Source organism: Callithrix jacchus, chromosome 12 (genome assembly GCF_049354715.1).
Source record: "Callithrix jacchus isolate 240 chromosome 12, calJac240_pri, whole genome shotgun sequence".
In the NCBI taxonomy this organism is placed as follows: domain Eukaryota; kingdom Metazoa; phylum Chordata; class Mammalia; order Primates; family Cebidae; genus Callithrix; species Callithrix jacchus.
This window is the reverse complement of record NC_133513.1, coordinates 7,126,757-7,145,070: the sequence shown is the minus strand read 5'-3', so window position 1 is coordinate 7,145,070 and position 18,314 is coordinate 7,126,757. Positions and strand designations below refer to the sequence as shown.

General features: G+C 52.8%; 1 protein-coding gene and 1 non-coding gene across 6 annotated transcripts in view; both read right to left on the bottom strand.

Moving 5' to 3' along the window:
- Positions 1–1,278: 1,278 nt before the first annotated feature.
- The window catches only part of SEC14L5 (SEC14 like lipid binding 5), a 59,619-nt gene continuing 42,583 nt past the window's right edge, over positions 1,279–18,314 (bottom strand). For all 5 annotated transcript variants that reach the window (XM_035266869.3, XM_078344596.1, XM_078344595.1 and 2 more), the window contains 8 exons: positions 17,447–17,535; positions 17,266–17,336; positions 15,290–15,461; positions 14,163–14,297; positions 12,404–12,538; positions 11,051–11,278; positions 8,143–8,321; positions 1,279–4,129 (listed from right to left, as the gene is read on the bottom strand). In XM_035266869.3, the coding sequence (XP_035122760.1) occupies positions 4,018–4,129; positions 8,143–8,321; positions 11,051–11,278; positions 12,404–12,538; positions 14,163–14,297; positions 15,290–15,461; positions 17,266–17,336; positions 17,447–17,535 (1,121 nt within the window). In that variant the 3' untranslated portion in view covers positions 1,279–4,017. The remainder of the gene's footprint in view (positions 4,130–8,142; positions 8,322–11,050; positions 11,279–12,403; positions 12,539–14,162; positions 14,298–15,289; positions 15,462–17,265; positions 17,337–17,446; positions 17,536–18,314) is intronic.
- LOC118146464 (U6 spliceosomal RNA) lies at positions 6,021–6,127 on the bottom strand. The gene has a single exon (XR_004732326.1). It is a non-coding gene; the product is annotated as a U6 spliceosomal RNA (small nuclear RNA).

Genomic DNA, 18,314 nt, shown 5'->3' with positions numbered 1-18,314 from the left:
GCTGGGATTACAGACGTGAGCCACCGTGACTGGCCTGAAATAAAATCATTGCAGATGTAATTAGTTAAGGATCTCAAGATGTTATAGTGGACTTAGGATGGGTCCTAAATCCAATGACTGGTATCCCTATACGAAGGTGAGACGCAGAGAGGGAGGAAGGCTGAATGACGGTGGAGGCAGAGATTGAAGTGATGTGACCACAGGCCCCAAGGTGCCACCAGAAACCAGAAGAGGCAAGGAAGGGCCTTCAGAGGGAGCAGGGCCCTGCCTCCACATTGATTCCGGACTTCCAGCCTCCAGAACTGTGAAAAAATACATTCCTGTTGTTTTAAGCTACTAAGTGTGTGATAATTTGTCACAGTGACCCTAGGAAGCTGATACAGTATATTTCTGCTTTATATATAAAAATTGTAGGCCAGGCATGGTAGCTCACGCCTGTAATCCCAGCACTTTGGGAGGCCGAGGCGGGCAGATGACCTGAAGTCGGGAGTTCAAGACCAGCATGACCAACATAGAGATCTCCTGTCTCTACTAAAAACACAAAATTAGCCAGGTGTGTGGCACATGCCTGTAATCCCAGCTACTCAGGAGGCTGACGCAGGAGAATCGCTTGAACCCAGGGGGCAGAGGTTGCGGTGAGCCAACCTTATTTCCAAACGAGGTCACGTTCTAAGGTTCTAGGTGAACATGAATTTGGGGGCATGTTGTACAGTCCGTTACATATGCACACAATATATATGATACACAGTTATGCCTGCATTAAACAAATATGCAGATTTGCAACCCCTTGGGAATGATTATCACCCGTCTCTCTTTTTTTGTTTTTTCGGGTTTTTTTGGGAGGGTGGGGTGGAGTCTCTCTCTGTCACCCAGGCTGGAGTGCAGTGGCACAATCTCAGCTCACTGCAACCTCTGCCTCCTGGGTTCAAGCGATTCTTCTGCCTCAACCTCCTGAGTAGCTGGGACTACAGGTGTGCACCAGCAGGCCTGGCTAATTTTTGTATTTTTAGTAGAGACAGTGTTTCACCATATTGGTCAGGCTGTTCTTGGACTCCTGACCTCGTGATGTGCCCACCTCAACCTCCCAAAGTGCTGGGATTACAGGAGTGAGCCACCAAGCCTGGCGTATCATCCCTGTTTCCAATGCTCTAAAGAAAGGGTGTCCAATCTTTTCGCTTTCCTGGGCTACATAAGAACAAGAACTGTCTTGGGCCACACATAAAGTACAGTAATGACAGCCGATGAGCTGACAGAACAAAGAAACACACACAGAAAAACTCAGTGTTTTAAGAAAGTTTATGAATTTGTGTTGGGCTGTATTCAAAGCAGTCCTGGGACTCGTGCAGCCCACAGGCCCCAGGCTTAACAAACTTGCTCTAAAGTCTTTTAAACAACAGCTGGAAAATTCTTGTTTGAGCCCAGAGAAAACCTCCAGGGTTTTAGGAAGATGGCGATGTGACTTTATCCAAATGGAAAACGTTTAATGCTGCTGGTCGGAGTAAATGATCAGGCAGACAACGCGTCATCTTTCACCGGCTCAAATAGACTCTGTTGAAAAGAATCATACTATTCTCATTGAACAATTAGCTTTATCGGGGGAGGGAGAATTCCAGAGAATGCGGGATAGAAAAAAAGAATCTCAAGCTCTCCAGATGTCAACCTCTGGGAAAAAACGTTCTCTAACTGCCGAGGGAAATACCGCTCAGAATACAGTCCTTCAGACTGGAGGATTTGCCTGGGAAACACAAGCAGTTTCTTTCTTCTTTTCTTGAGACAGGGTCTCGCTTTGTCACCCAGGAGGAAGTGCGGTGGTGCGATCATGGGTTGCTCCAGCGTCGACCTCCAAGCAATCTTCCTGCTTCAGCCTCCTGAGCTGCTGAGACTATAGGCGTGCACCACCATGCCTGGCTCATTTTTAAATTTTTTTGTAGAGACAGGGTCTCACTATGTGGCTCAGGCTGGTCTTGAACTCCTGCACTGAAGCAATCTGCCAGCCTCAGCCTCCCAAAGTGCTGGGATTATAGGCATGAGCCACCATGCCCGGCCCATACAAGCAGTTTCTAAAAAAGAAAGACTGCACACCCAACGCAGAGAGAAATAGTTCTTAACTATTTTGGGTGCAATCATGAAAAACGGTGATAGACAACCTCGCGAAGAAAACTGGAGTCTTTGGATGAGAAGCATTAAGTAATCAGAATGACCACTGACATTAATTAAGCGCTTTCTGCATTCTGGGAGCTGTGCTGAAGGCTCGACTGCCACTCTCTCATTTCATCTCACTACAACCTATTGAGGTAGGCACTGCTCTCCTCACTTTACAGATGAGGAAACTGAGGCACAGAGAGGTTAAGTCACCTGCTCAAGGTTACACAGCTAGTGAAAGGAAGGCTGGCGTTTGAGTCCTGGTCTAAATTCAAGACCCAGGTGCCCAAACACCAACGGTCATGCTGCTTGTGGGTTGCTTCTGTCCTGGTCGCAATGGATTAATGAACTAACGATGTAAGCAGCCCAAGCCAAGGCACCTTGAGCCTTTGGCTCAAGGGAAATTCCAAAGCTTGGATTACGTTTAATTCCAGGCCTCCCGAAGGCAAGAAGAATGACCTTGATGATGCTTCAGCGTGGGTGCCAGAGACCTCCACATGGAAGGAGAGCCGGCCGTAGCGATGCCACCATGGAACCTGATGGTTCTGTGGTCCAGCTTCTCTTGTCCACTGGGGGACTGACCCTCCCCAATCCTTCTGCTGCTTCTGGAGGGAATGCCAATCACAGGACCCTAGCTCCTTGCCAGTGTGGGCCACAGGAATGAACATGTGACTCAAGCTGGGCCAATCAGAGCCTTTCATGAGATTGGAGATGGAAAAGCATCTCTTAGAGATTGTGAACCCCGGAGTTACCGGCTCTGGGCTGCTGGCAGCCACCTTTGCCACCAGATGGAAGAAATAATTAGATCAGCATGCAAAGAGGTGCGGAGTTGAGAGGCCTGGGTGCAGGTGAAAGGCCTGAGGACATTAAGCTTCCAGATCCAGCCATACCTGAAGCAGCCTCAGTCTGCCCATCACTGCCTGAAACTTAGCAGAAACCCAGGGCTCTCCCACCCTCTCCAATCAGGGATGGTCAGGGTTAGGCCACACTGGCCAAGTGCTGGGGACATGGATTTTCAGTGCAGGGTGTGCTGTTCCCCCAAAGAACAGTGCCTGTAACTCACTTAACTGCTCACCAAGCACATCTTGGTACTGCATAACAGAACGTTGTTATGCAATCAAATGCCAAGGTGAACACCCTGCATTTCTGCCTCCCCAGCATCCTTTTCCACTTCTTCTTAGGGGGGATCCCAATCCTCCTTGAGGCACCCATTAGCCCTTTTCAGAGCAGGTGGTTGGTTCCAGAGATGTGCATGTGATCCAGGCTAGCCAATCACTGCACCTCACTGCAACCCCTGGGTCACAGTGATTGGTCCAGATGGGGTACATGACCCTGCTGGCCAATCAGCATTCTCCAGTGTCCCTGGCAACTGTGATAGGTTCAGGAACTGGCCTGGGAACCACCCCCCTTCCAGGCTAAGACTCAATTCTGGGATGTGGTAGGAGCCTTTGGGAAGAAGAGGCTCCCTTATGCAGGCGAGCTGCTGGGGGGAGAAGGGCACCTAACAGTGATGGTCCCCTGCATGGTGAAAGCAGAGCAAGAGGTGGAGAGCAGGGAGCTGGGCCTGGCTGACATTGCTAAGCCTGGATCCAGGGAGACATGAAGGTGTGGCATGGAAGACGTCTTGGTCTTGGCCTTGGTCTTCCTTCCACGAAGCTGGAAGCAGATGGTTCTGTCCTTGCAACCTCAAGAGGTGACACCACACACAGGCCTGGGCTGGATCCTTGCCATCCACTCCAGACACCCCAGCTTGGGTAGCATCTAGGCCTGGGGCTTCAGCCCACCTGGTCCCAGGCCCTGCAGTGAGCTGGCTTCTCATTCTGGACACTTCTGGACACTGGAGGCCAGCAGCCGGCCCTGAAACCCTCGGCCCAGTTATCTGGAGACCAGGGAGCTGCTATGAGACTGGCTGGAGGAAGAGGACGAAGTGGCAGTGCTGAGCTGGGAGAAGCCGCTGGTGCAGGATTCCAGGCTGGACATGGAGCCCCTGGGGAGGAAGGGCACGGCACACATTACCCTCTCACAGTGCAAAGCCCTTAGGCTGACACACAGCAGTGGAAAAGCTGCTGATGCTGCAATGAGGCCCCAGGGCCCCGGGCCAAGTGTAGAGGGACAGGCAAGTGACACCATAAAGAGAAAAGCACCACCCAATTCCCCACGACCCCATCTCCCCAGATGGAGTCCAGCCTGCCACAGACCCGTCAGGGGCTCTCCTGACCTAAGGCCCTAGCATGGCCAGAGGCTGCCACAGCCCAAGGAGTCCCCGGCCCTGTGTCCAGTCTCACTCCCTCCTTGCTCTTTTCATTCAAACTCCACAGGCCTCCTGCCAGCTCTTACAGTGGACTTCGTGTGTGCTGAGTCTGAAGCAGAAGCCCCTTCTCTTCTCCCCGAGCTGTCTAGTTAACTCCTACTCCAAATAGCAGGGCAGCACCATCCAAGAACTTTATTTTCTTGTATAGAGACGCGGTGGGGGTCTCACTATGCTGCCCAGGCTGGTCTCGAACTCCTGGGCTCAAGCAATCCTCGCACCTCGGCCTCCCAAAGCACTTGGATTCCAGGTGTGAGGCACCAGGCCCAGCCTCTGAGAACTTTCTGAGATAAACGGCTCTACATCAGCAGTCCCACACACCAACCACCGGCCATGTGGGCTGCTGATCACTGGAAATACGGCCCATGCGATGGAGCTACTAAACTGTTCCTTTTATTTCATTCTGCTTACTAAGTTAAATTGCTGCAGGTGGCCAGCAGCGACCGGATGGGACAGGGCTGCTTTAGGACCTCACTACTCAAACCTCACTACTCATGGTCCGGGAACTGGCAGCACCAGCAGTGCCGGAGCTTGTTAGAGACGTGGAACCTTGCCAGGGGCCATGGCTCACGCCTGTCATCCCAGCACTCTGAGAGGCTGAGGCGGGAGGATCCCTTGAGGCCAGGAGTTAGAGACCACCCTGACTAACATGGCAAAACCTGTCTCTACTATAAACAAAAATTAGCTGGACATGGTGGTGTGCACCTGTAAGCCCAGCTACTCAGGAGGCTGAGGCATGAGAATTGCCTGAACCCAGGAGGCAGAGGTTGCAGTCAGCAGAGATCGAGTCACTGCACTCTACCCTGAGTGACAGATTGAAACTGGGTCTCAAAAACAAACAATAACAACAACAACAAAAACTAGGTATGGTAGCATGTGCCAATAGTCCCAGCTACTTGGGAGGCTGAGGTTGGGGGATCACGTGAGCCCAGCAGTTCGAGGCTACAGTAAGCTAGGATTGCACCACTGCACTCCAGCCGGGGTAACTGAGTGAGACTCTATCTCCAAAGAGAAACAAATAGATAAAAAGACCCCCTGGTGACTTGGGTACACACCTCTTAGATCTCACTCCAATGTCACATCCCATATTCCTCTCCCCACCCCTCTCCCAACCCTAGGCCAGGCCCCTGTCCTGTGCTCTGACAGGGCTCTAGGTGACGTCCCTGAGCACCTCCTGGCTGGGTGGCTGATAGGGTTTGGCTCTGGGTCCCGACCCAAATCTCATCTGGAATTGTAATCCCTAGGTGTTGAGAGAGGGACCTGGTGGGAGGTGGTTGGATCAGGTGAGCAGTTTCCCCCAGGCTGTTCTCATGATACTGAGGGAGTTCTCAGGAAATCTGATGGCTTAAAAGTGTGTGCCTTCCTTTGCTCTCTCCCTCCTGCCCCTGTGACTTCTGCCATGATTGTAAGTTTCCTGAGACTTCCCCAGTCATGCAGAACCGTGAGTCAATTAAACCTCCTTTCTTTATAAATTTCCCTGTCTCAGGTAGTTCATTCGTTCTTTTCTTTTCTTTTCTTTTTCTTTCTTTCTCTCTTTCTCTTTCCTTCTTTCCTTTCTTTTTTTTTTTTTAAAAATATGGAACGCTTCACGAATTTGCGTGTCATCCTTGCGCAGGGGCCATGCTAATCTTCTCTGTATCGTTCCAATTTTAGTATATGTGCTGCCGAAGCGAGCACTCCTTCTTTCCTTTCTTTCTTCCCTTTCTCTCCCTCTTTCTTTCTTCCTTTTTTCTCTCTGTCCCTTCCTTCCTTCCTTCTTTCCTTTCTCTCTCTTTCTTTCTTTAATTCTTTCTTTCTTTCATCTTGCTCTGTCACTCAGGCTGGAGTGCAGTGGCACAATCTCAGTTCGTTGCAATCTCCTCCTCCCAGGTTCAAGCCATTCTCCTGCCTCAGCCTCCCGAGTAGCTGGGATTACAGGCACGGTCAACCACACCCAGCTAAGTCTTGTATTTTTAATAGAGACGGGGTTTCACCGTGTTGGCCAGGCTGGTCTCCAACTCCTGACCTCAGGTGATCCTCCCACCTCAGCCTCCCAAAGTGCTAGGATTACAGGTGTGAGCCGCCTCGGGTGGTTCTTTACAGCAGTGCAAAAACAGACTCACACAGTGACCTTGGTCATGGCATCCATGGCTGCCCATAGTTACACTTGGGTGTGAGCATTTGTCTCTGCTCCATGACAGCACACCCCATCTGTGTGGTCCCTCCAGGATCCAATCTACTTCCTGCCCCCTGATGGTGACCAGGAAATAGCCCTTGAACTGATTTTCTCATGAGGCTACAGGAGGACAGGGCAGTAAGGTTCTCTCATGCTGATGACCCTAGACAGGTTGGTGTGCAGCGTCCCGTCCAGCCCAGCCCTCTGGCCTCCGAATCAGCCTTCTCAGAGGCAGCCCTCCAACGCCTGTGTCTATTCCTCTGTGTCCCTCTGGGCCTCAACCTGTCACCTCACACTGAGAACCGATGGCCAAAACATGTGGCTTCAGAAAGAGTGAAATCGACAGCCACCCGACAAGCTATGAGGCCCCTCCTTGGATAAGACTCTGGCCCAGCGTTCCTCCCTCCAGGCTGCCCATGTTCCTGGGATCCTTGGAGCTCTACCTGGAATTTGGGGTCTAGACTCAGCACCCTCCTGGACCCTCAATTTTACCCCCACAGTAAAGAATTTTAAATATAGGCTGGCACAGTGGCTCACACCTATAATCTCAGCACTTTGGGAGTCACAGGCGGGTGGATCATGAGGTCAGGAGTTTGAGACCAGCCTGACCAATATAGTAAAATCCTATCTCTACTAAAAATACAAAATTAGCTGGGGGTGGTGGTGCATGCCTGTAATCCTAGCTAGTCAGGAGGCTGAGGCAGGAAAATCACTTGAACCTGGGAGGCGGAGGTTGTGGTGAGCTGAGATCGCGCCATTGCATTCCATCATGGGCAACAGAGTGAGACTCCATCTCAAAATAAATAAATTAATTAAATAAAAAGAATTTAAAGTATTATTTTTAGATGAAAACTAACGCAGATCCATCACAAAGCAGGGTGTGAATTCATGTTCTCTTTTATAAAGTGTAAAACCTTGAAGAAATTGCCTTCTCCACCTCCAGACCTTCTCCTTGGTTTCTGCTGCGGCATGCATACTGCATGCCCAGGGGACAGGCAGCTTCCCCCAACCATCTCATCCTCATGATACACCCACAGGGCTGGGCTCCAGAGGTTCCCATCTAAGGAATGACGCACCTGAGGCTCAGAGAAGTAAAGTGATTTGCCTGAGGTCACACAGCAACCAGGAAGTGCTGGAGGTCTTAACCACTGGACTTCCCTGTCTGTCTGAAAGCAAGCAACTTCAGGAGGGTTGTCTAAAAGGCACTCTTTTAGAATATTCTAGAACATTCCATGGAATTCTAGGAGTGAGAGGAGGCCCACATGAGAGGGTTTCAGACTCCCCTTCTCCCCTCCAGCAACTCCAGGGTTTCATTTGAAGGAAAGGCCCTGCTTCCAAAGTGGAGTTTGAGACACAGAGCTGGGCCATCTTCATGCCCTAGTTGGGGGCTGGGTTGCCTAAGAACTCCATCCATGCCCACACTGGGCCCCCGCCCCGGGAGAAGCCGGCCCAGCTGGGAGACCAGCGCCCAGGCATCTGCACTGTAAACAGCCCCAGTGCCCATCCTGCCCAGGCGCCCTCTCCCCGGCCCTCCTACCTGAAGTCCTCGGAGGCGAGCACCTCACAGTAGTACAGAAGTTTGCACTTGGGGCCCGGGCTGTGCAGAGCCGTCAGGACATCGTCCACTCCTGGGAGGCTGCAGGCCACGCTGCCAGGGGGGCTGTGCATTTGCCACTGCAGCAGGTAGACTCCGGGCCACCGGGTCACATGGGAGCCCTGAAACACAGCAGCCCCGCCCTGAGGCCCCGGATCTTCCTGAGGACAGGTCAAGGGGGCTGAGCCTTCTGGGGCTTCTCATCACTAGGCTTGGGAAATGGGGCTCTTCTCGCTCTATCCCTTTCACTAGTCCACCGGCAAATCCTCCTGTCAGGACCTCTGGAAGCCATCATTGCTATTACCCCTGTATCCTGGGACCAGAGCCTCCCTCTTAATCTGGGGAGGAGCTGAAGCCTCAGGGTGGGGGTGCAATTGCAGGATAACAGAGGCTCTTAAACACCTGGATTTGGCGGGGCTTTCGCCCTGCTGAGCAGGATTTGCAAACCAAGGGGATTAGGAGAGGGATTTGGACCAGGAGCTCACAGGTGCTGAGGGAGAATTTGCAGAGGGGTCAGGAAGAGTGGGAAAGGGAAGTGTCCGTTTTTTACAAGAAGAGCAACTTTGTGTGGCCAGATGCAGTGGCTCTCGCCTGTAATCCCAGCACTTTGGGAGGCCGAGGCAGGCAGATCACCTGAAGTTGGGAGTTCGAGACCAGCCTGACCAACATGGAGAAACACTGTCTCTACTAAAAACACAAAAAATTAGCCAGATGTGGTGTCGCATGCCTGTTAGCCCAGCTACTCAGGAGGCTGAGGCAGGAGAATCTCTTAAACCGAGTGGTAGAGGTTGTAGTGAGCCAAGATTGCGCCATTGCACTCCAGCCTGAGCAACAAAAGCAAAACTCTATCTCAAAAAAAATAGAAAAAAAGAAGAGCAACTTTGGTTTGGCCTGGATTGAGATGTTCAGTGGGATCCAGGGGTGGCAGTGAGGGGCGTGTGCAGGACAGCCCCCTGCCCTCTCCCCCCGGGAGACTTCAGTGAGATCGCCAGCGTCCGCCAGTGCTCCTGGAGCTGGTGCTTCATGTGTGCATGTGTAATTTGGGGGGTCAGAGAGTGACGATCCACTTGCAACGCTGGCCTCCTGGAGAATGTGGGGGCCAATGGGGGCAGCCCATATTCTGGTTACATATCCAAGTTCTGTTCCAAGACTACAGTTGCTTTGTTCGTTTGGTTTTTTTGAGACGCAGTTTCACTCTTCTTGCCCAGGCCGGAGTGCAGTGGCGCAATCTCAGCTCACTGCAACCACCACTTCCCAAGTTCAAGCAATTCTCCTGCCTCGGTCTCCCAATAGCTGGCATTGCAGGTGCATGCCACCAGACCTGGAGATATATATATATCGTTTTTTCAGTAGAGATGGGGTCTCACCATCTTGGCCAGGCTGGTCTCGAACTCCTGACCTCAGGTGATCCACCTGCCTTGGCCTCCCAAACTGCTGGGATTCCAGGAGTGAGCCACCATGCCCAGCCCAAGACCTACAGTTTCTTTTGCATCCGTTCTGAACCCGCAGTGTGCGTCAGAAATCTGATTACTGACCTCAGGACCTTAGCACTTTCCCTTCCATCCAAACTAACTTCTGACCCTCCTGCAGTCCTCATGCTGCCCTCTTGTCCACCCACCCTCTCCCTGCGGCTTCCATTTTGTTCTTTCTGTTCCTTCCACCTGGAATGTCAGCCCCTCTCACATCCTCCCAGACCCAGCCACAACTCAAGGTCTTCTTCCATATTGAAGCCACTTCAATGCACGCAGGTGACCTGGACTTCAAATTCCAATACACTCATCCTGCCCCCCTGCGTGAGTTAATGCAGTGGGTTGAACAGTGTACCCCCAAAATTCATGTCCAACCAGAACCTCAGAACATGACCTTATTTGAAAACAGAGCCTTTGTGGTTAAGGATTCAGGGTGAGGCCAGCCAAAGTGGCTCACACCTCTAATCCCAGCACTTTGGGAGGCTAAAGGGGGAGGATAGCTTGAGCTCAGGTGTTCAAGACTAGCCTGGGCAACATAGCAAGACCCCATCTCTGCAAAAAATACAAAGTTTAGCTGGGCATGGTGGCGGCACCTGTAGTTCCAGCTACTCAGGAGGCTGAGATAGGAGGATAGCTTGAGGCCGGGAGGTGGAGGCTGTAGTGAGCTGTGATCGCACCACTGCACTCCCAGCTCTGCAACCGTGTCCTGATGATGGATAGAGTGACACCCTGTCTCTTAAAAAAAAACAAATCAGGATTTAGGGTGGGTCTTAAAGGCAGTGGCTGATGTCGTTACAGGAGAGAGGGAGGTTTGAGACTCAGAAGAGAGACAGACAGAGGAGAAAGCCCTACAAGGACAGGGGCAGAGATTGGGATGATGCATCCACCCACCAGTAAGACCCAGGATTGCCAGGAACCACCCAAGGCTAGGACACAGGCACAGAATGAACCCCTCCCTGGAGCCGTCAGAGGGAGCGTGGGCCTGCCCACACCTTGGGCTTGGATGTGAGCGATACATTTCTGCTGTTTTAGGCCACCCAGTTTGTGATAATTCATTACTGCAGCCCCAGGAAACAAATACACTTAGATCCTGTTAGGATTCCCATTTCTCAGATGGGGAAACTGAGGCTCCAAACCCTGTGCTCCTCCCCAAGACACCCGCCTCTCATGCTTTCTCAATGCTGCATCAGCTGCCTGCCGTTGGGCGGGTGAGCCCTTCATTACATGAGACGCTGTGTGTCTTTCCTCCACCCTGTCCTGCAGGGTCCCCAAGGCTGGGGACCAGCAGCCCATCTGTCCTCTGCTGCATGCCCAGGAGCATGGCACATGGCAGACACTCAGTGCTGCCTGGTGAGTGAATGAGGGATCCAGAGAATGCAAACCTGGATGCTCTCCCCTTCCCGGCAGACGAGGGGAGCCTCCACACGGCTGTAATCCCTGCCCAGGACCCAGCCTTTGTCAATCAGCTGCCCGCTGGCCCTGGTCCCAGGGTCCCGGGCACCCGGCCTGGGCACCTGCTTGGTGTGATACAGGCTGAACACCACATCCCCTCGCAGGATGTCAAAGTCCCAGGTGATGACCGACTCCCCTTCCAGAATCTCCACGGCCACCTGCATGGAGACAGGCAAGGTCTGAGAGGCACAGCCAAGACGGAAGAGCTGGGGTTGGGAAGACGGTGGCAGGGGGGCTGCGGGTGACCGCTGAGGTCTCCTTTCCCAGGCCACGTGCTTGTTCCCTACAGGAATGCCCTCCTTTTCTTAGTGTTCTCCTGAGACGTGGCCTGCAACAGTTCTCAGGCATAAGAATCCTCGTCTCGGAGGGGCTCGGTGGCTCATGCCTGTAATCCCAGCACTTTGGGAGGCTGAGGCAGGCGGACCACTTGAGGTCAGGAGTTCGAGACCAGCCTGATCAACAAGGCAAAACCCCGTCTCTGCTAAAAATACAAAATTAGCCAGGCGTGGTGGCACACACCTGTAATCCCAGCTACTCAGGAGGCTGAGACACGAGAATCGCTTGAACCCAGGAGGCAGAGGTTGCAGTGAGCCGAGATAGTGCCACTGCACTGCAGCCTGGGCAACAGAGCAAGACCACATCACTAGAAAAAAAGAAGCAGGCTGGGCGCGGTGGCTCACGCCTGTAATCCCAGCACTTTGGGAGGCCGAGGCGGGTGGATCACGAGGTCAAGAGATCGAGACCATCCTGGTCAACATGGTGAAACCCCGTCTCTACTGAAAATACAAAAAATTAGCTGGGCATGGTGGTGCGTGCCTGTAATCCCAGCTACTCAGGAGGCTGAGGCAGGAGAATTGACTGAACCCAGGAGGTGGAGGTTGCAGTGAGCCGAGATCGCGCCATTGCACTCCAGCCTGGGTAACAAGAGCAAAACTCCATCTCAAAAAAAAAAAAAAAGAAGAAGCAGAGTGTTGAATAGTGGTGAAACCCCATCTCTACTAAAAATACAAAAAAAAAAAAAAATAGCCGGGTGTGGTGGCTGGCAACTGTAATCCCAGCTACTCAGGAAGCTGAAGCAGGAGAATTGCTTGAACCTGGGAGGTGGAAGTTGTAGTGAGCGAGGATCGGGCCACTGTACTCTACCCTGGGTAACACAGTGAGACTCAGTCTCGGAAAAAAAACATCCTTAATCCTCATCTCAGGCTGTGTTTTGGGGTCACCTGACCTAAGATGACAGACACCACAGCCCAACAGACTCTCCCCCGACCAGGTCCCCCTGGCACCTCGTGAGGGGCACCTCGGAGCACACTGGCTGAATGGTAGGTCTCGCTCCACTGCCGCAGCTGGTCTGCATGCTCCTGCTCCTCTTCCGTCATGTAGAGGGACTTGGGGACCAGCCCTCCTTCGGGGACGTTACACTGCAGGTGAGAGATAAAGGGCAGCAGGTCAGGGCCAGTGGAAGCCTGGCTGGCCTGACCCACAGGAGGGTGCCGTGTGACCCCAAAGCCATTCGTAACAGCAACCCCTTACTGACTGGGCTGTGGGCTTCCCTGACCCAATTAAATCCCCAGGCCCACCAATGCAATGGAGACTATTATTCTTCCCGTTTCACAGAAGAAGGAATGGAGGCTCAGAGAAGTCAGGCCACTCACCCGCGATCACACAGCAGAAAGCGAGTGAGAAACCCACGTTCATGAGAGCCCCATGCTCATGTCCCTTTACCCTGGTGCTGGACTGATGGCCAGGCTGGGAGCCTCTCCACACCACACCCCATAGCAGCTGCCTCTTACCACCCCTAGAAATCGGGGCGGAACCGTCGCTGCACTATGCTAATTGACAGATTTCCCCAAACCAAAGGCACCCTGGACAGCCAGGTCTTGGCAGACCCCCCTGCCACCACCAAGCAACGATTCCCCCCGCCATGTTTCACTTGCAGAAACACTGAAATCAACAAGCAAGGCCACCCTTCCGTGTCCTTCCGTAAGTCACTCTCAGATCTGTAGGCCTGTTTGCTAAAAATAAGTCGTGTGTGCCGCGTGTCACAAACGGAGAGAGCAGACAAGCCTGGAAAAATTCCTAGGAAAAGACTTTTTTAAATCCAGAAATGATGCAAGCTCGCTGTTTGGTATTTCCTTCTGTTAGACGGGAAGAGGGCCCGGGCCACTGGTGGCCATATGAGATGACAGGGTCATCTCCAGCTAGGTTCCCCAGCTAGGATCACCCCAGTCTGTCATTTCACCCCCGGGGTAGGCAGGAAAAGGGTTCTGGACACTGCCTCCCTTGAAGCGGTGGCCTGATCATCTCAGGCTGTGTGGCTATGGGTTGGAGACCAGTTCTAGCTCCAGGGTTCAGAGCTGCAGAGACATTCCAGTCACATCCCCTGCAGGGAGTAAGCAGGTAAACTCACCGTTGCGGCCGCGCACAGGGGCTCACGCCTGTAATCCCAGCACTTTGGGAGGCCAAGATGGGCAGATCATCTGAGGTCGGGAGTTCGAGACCAGCCTGACCAACATGGAGAAACCCCATCTCTACTAAAAATACAAAATTAGCTGGGTGTGGCAGCTCATGCCTGTAATCCCAGCTACTTGGGAGGCTGAGACAGGAAAATTGCTTGAAACCAGGAGGCGGAGGTTGCAGTGAGCTGAGTTCGCATCACTGCACTCCAGCCTGGGCAAAAAGAGTGAAACTCCATCTAAAAAACAAAAAGAAACTCACTGCTGTTTAGCGATATCTTTGATGGGAATACAGAATGAGTAAGCCTTTGACTGCCCTTGTCTTTAGGCTTCCAGAAACTTCTATCTCACTCACTATGTTTGAAGGATCCAAGGTAAGCCCAACCTCAGAAAGGCATCACCTCTCTTTGAAGCAGCTTCTAAAGCGAGCCCCGTGGCTGCTGGGAGCCAGCAAGGCCCTCCCCAGGCAGAGCGCACGTGCAGCACCCAGCCTTCCTCCACCTCCCAGCCCCATTCTGGGAATCCCAGCCTCCCGGCCAGGCGGGCCCCCTCCTCCAGCCCAGTCTGGCTGCGGACGCGGATGCCTCACCACACTCTCTCCCCCAAGGAAGTCAGGGATCACTTCTCTATCCAGATAGTCCACAAGGCCCCCAGGTCCCTGGTAGTTGCTGCCACTGTAGATGAGAAACTTGTGCCTGGTGTTCTCATTGATGAAGGGGCTGATCTGCAATGCGGACACAAAGGCAAGATGGGAATGTATTTTTTTAATTGAGATATAATTCATATAACAAAGAATTAATCTTTATAAAGTGCACAATTCAGTGGCTTTCATGCACTCACCAGCACCTCTATCTAGACACGTTCATCTCCCCAGAAGGAAACCCCATTCCCACCCCACAGTCACTTCGAATCTCCCCGCTCCCAGCCCATGTAACCACCCATCTGCACTCTATCTCTATGGATTTGCCTATTCTGCACATTTCTTTTCGTTTTTATTTCTGAGACAGAGTCTCATTCTGTCACCCAGGCTGGAGTGCAATCGTGCAATCTTGGCTCACTGCAACCTCCATCTCCCGGGTTCAAGTGATTCTCCTGCCTCAGCCTCTCAAGTTGCTGGAATTATAGCACCCACCACCACGCCTGGCTAATTTTGTATTTTATTTTAGTTTTGTACTTTTGTATCTTCACCATATTGGCCAGGCTGGTCTTGAACTCCTGACCTCAGGTGATCTGCCCACCTCGACCTCCCAAAGTGCTGGGATTACAAACGTGAACCACTGCGCCTGGCTCTATTCTGCACACTTCATATAAAGGAGATCACACAGTGCATGGACTTCTGTGTCTCGTCTTTCACTGAGTGTCATGTTTTCAAGCCCTCTCCGTGTTGGAGAATGGATCCTTCCTTTTTATGGGCGAATGCTATTCCATCATGTGGATGGAACAGTATGCCACAGTTTGTTTTTTCCAAATGGAATCCATTTTGACACTGAGCTCTAAGCCACATGTTGATAAGGAAGGAAAGAGGAGGGAGAGAAGGAAGGAAGGCGTCCTTGGCATGGCAGGAGACAGGCCAGTTCAACAGGGAACGTCATAAGCAAGAGATGGATGAGGAACCTGCAATCCCGTCGTGCAGGGCCCTCCCCTGTCCCCAGCCCCACTGCCCTCTGTGCTGTGCTCGGCCCCCAGGAGGAGCCCGGCCCAGGCTCCGACTCTTACCAGCGTCCAGAGCACCGGAAAGACTCGGGGGGCTCGCACAATAAGCAGCCGGCCCAGGGTCTCTGGGTAATTGTCTTCAACCACCTCAATCATCCGCAGCAGGGCCTTCACCCCTGGACGCCACAGGTGCCGCATGTTGAGTCCCTCCAAGTCCAGCAGGCAGGTCCAGGAGCTGCGGGAGAAAAGGCCCCAACTCCACCTGGCTCTGCTACCTCCTGGGGCTACCAACACCCTCCCCACAGGGGATGAACAGAGAGGCTCCGAGAGGCGGGGCTGGGAGCAGAGGGGGGGTCCTGCCACAGTAGGGAGCCCGTGCAGCAAAGAGGATCAGAGTGTGGACTTCGGGGCCAAGCACCCGAATTCAAGTCTCACCTCCATTCCTGAGAGCCTCAGGTCAGGGGCACAGACTCACCCTTTCTCTAGGACAGTGGCAAAGGGAGTAATAATTCCCATCTGAAGCAATTGCTGTTAGGATCAAGTGACATGGTATATACAAAGCTCTCTGCAAGGACGGGCGTGCTGCATGCCCTCAATTAAAGCTCGTTATCATGGCTGGGCGCTGTGGCTCACGCCTATAATCCCAGCACTTTGGGAGGCTGAGGCAGGTGGATCACCTGAGGCCAGGAGTTCAAAACCAGCCTGGCCAACATGGTGAAACCCTGTCTTTAAAAAAAAAAAAAAAAAAAAAAATTGCTGGTTATCACGAGTGGCCATTTAGACTTAGTGTCCCATGAGTGGAATGCTCAGCGCGTAGAAGTTATTCCTATCCTCCTGCTCGGTCTCATCACCAAGGTCTGATTGCAAAAATTCACAAACTTGCAACCTCAGGCATAAACGAGTTCACCGTTGAAAAGATGCTAACTACTAAATAGAGCAGAGATGCCAAGAGCACGCACTCCACAGTCAGGCGGCCAGGTTCGAATCCCAGTTGCTGTGTGACCTTGGTGAAGTCCTTAACTACTCTGTGCCTCCGTTTCGTTAGTACTCATTCATTAGGGAAATAAGTGTTTGACTGCAGCGGCTGGTGCCTGGAAGCCTCTTCATGTCAGATTTGTTTCCTCAAACCTGCGCACACCTCTGCAAAGCGTCCCTTCATGACACCTCCCCATATGAGCCATCTGGGGTGAATTATGCTTCCAGCCAGGACACTAACTGATTGATTCCCACTCCCACCCCAACATCTATCTCCTGAGAAAATCTCCAGAGACCAGCCTGGCCAACATAATGAAACCCCACCTCTAGTAAAAATACAAAAATTAGCTGGGCATGGTGGGGCACACCTGCCGTCCCAGCTACCTGGGAGGCTGAGGTGGGAGGATGGCTTGAGCCCAGGAGGTCGAGGCTGCAGTGAGCTGTGATTGTGCCACTGCACTCCAACTTGGGTGACAGAGTGAGTGCCTGTCTCAGAAAAAAAAAAAAGCTACTTTGCAGAAGAGGAAGCTGCTGCTTAGAATGGTTTGCCGCCTTTGGGGGCGATGCCACCATAAGTACTGGCTCTGGGGAACTCAGCTCAGGAAAAGCAATGCGGGGGAGTCAGAGGATAGTGGGTGCCTGCAGAGGACACTGGGTGCCTGGATGTGCCGTGGCAGCCTGGAGGTTGGCCTGTGCTGGGAGACAGAGCCAAGAACACGTGGTAGAGAGCCGATGTCAAAAAGCAAAGTCAAGGAGATTGTTGAGCAGAGTGGCAGGATAAAGTCTTTGAGCCAGAAGCCAGACGGGACCCCAGGTTCAAATCCAGCTCGGCCGTGAGCAGCTCGCAAGCTTTGATGGGATTACCATTCTGAGTCTCAGTTTCCTCATGCATAAAAATGGGGGTGCTTACGGGCCCTGTCTTGAGGCCCAGAAGACCACCGTGGGAACCGGGAGAGAATTAAGCCCCTAGCACGCTGCCCGGCACAGCGCACACGCACAGTGGACCCCCTCCAACCTGTGTCTTTGCTGTTTAGGGAGGATCTGTGCCCAGCCCAAGTTCTTGCCTGATGGGACGGCCCAGCTGCCTTGTGCTCCCCTCACAGCGCTTCTGTCCTTCCTCGTTGACAGAGAGAACCTGGAAGGGAGAGACAGTGCTGCTGTATGTCCAGCTTGCTGCTCCACCCCACGCAGCCCTTCCCAGGCCCGGCCCGGCCACGGGGTCCAGGAACGAGGCCCCTGACTCACGTGCCGCAGCAGCGCCTCCTCCCCCACAGCCTTCATCAAGCCCTTGGTGTCCATCTGGCCCAGGCGGAGGATGTAGAGGGGGCGGCCGTCTTTGTGGATGGGGCCAAGCAAAAAGAACAGCTCGTTATTTCGAGGGCTGCTGAGGAAGGGGCAGGTCACAGCTGCAGGTGAGGGCCTCACCTCCTCAGGCCGCAGCCCGCCAAGGCCTGATCCAGCCTTCACTTACTAACACTCCGGCTGCTTCCAAGAGGGGCTGATGCCACTTATTGTGAAAGGTGGGAAAACGGAATTGTTACAATGAGGATAAGGGCCAGCGCAGTGGCTCACACCTATAACCCCGGCTTTTTAGGAGGCTGGGGCAGAGGATTGCTTGAACACAGGCGTTTGAGACCAGCCTGGGCAAGAGAGGAAGAACCCTTCTCTACAAAACATTGTTAAAAATAGCTGGGTGTGGTGGGGCACACCTGTAGTCCCAGTTACTCGGGAGGATGAGGTGGGAGAATTGCTTGAGCCCAGGAGGTTAAGGCTGCAGTGAGCTATGATTGCACCACTGTACTCCAGCCTGGCAACAGAGCAACAGAAAAAAGAGGGGCTGACACCACTGATCATAAAAGGCAGAAAAACAGAAGTGTTAAAATAAGGACAAGTTTATTCTATCAGGTTCACACCTGAAATCCCAGCATTTTGGGGAGGCTGAGGTGGGAGGATCACTTGCGCCCAGGAGGTGGAGGTTGCAGTGAGCTATGATCACTCCAGCAGTAACAGAGCAGGGTCACTGCAGGATGACAGAGCAAGAGTCTATCTCTAAATAAATAAATGAGCAAGCACAAGGAGGTGCACCGCAGGCGAAACCCGGCGAGAGGCATAT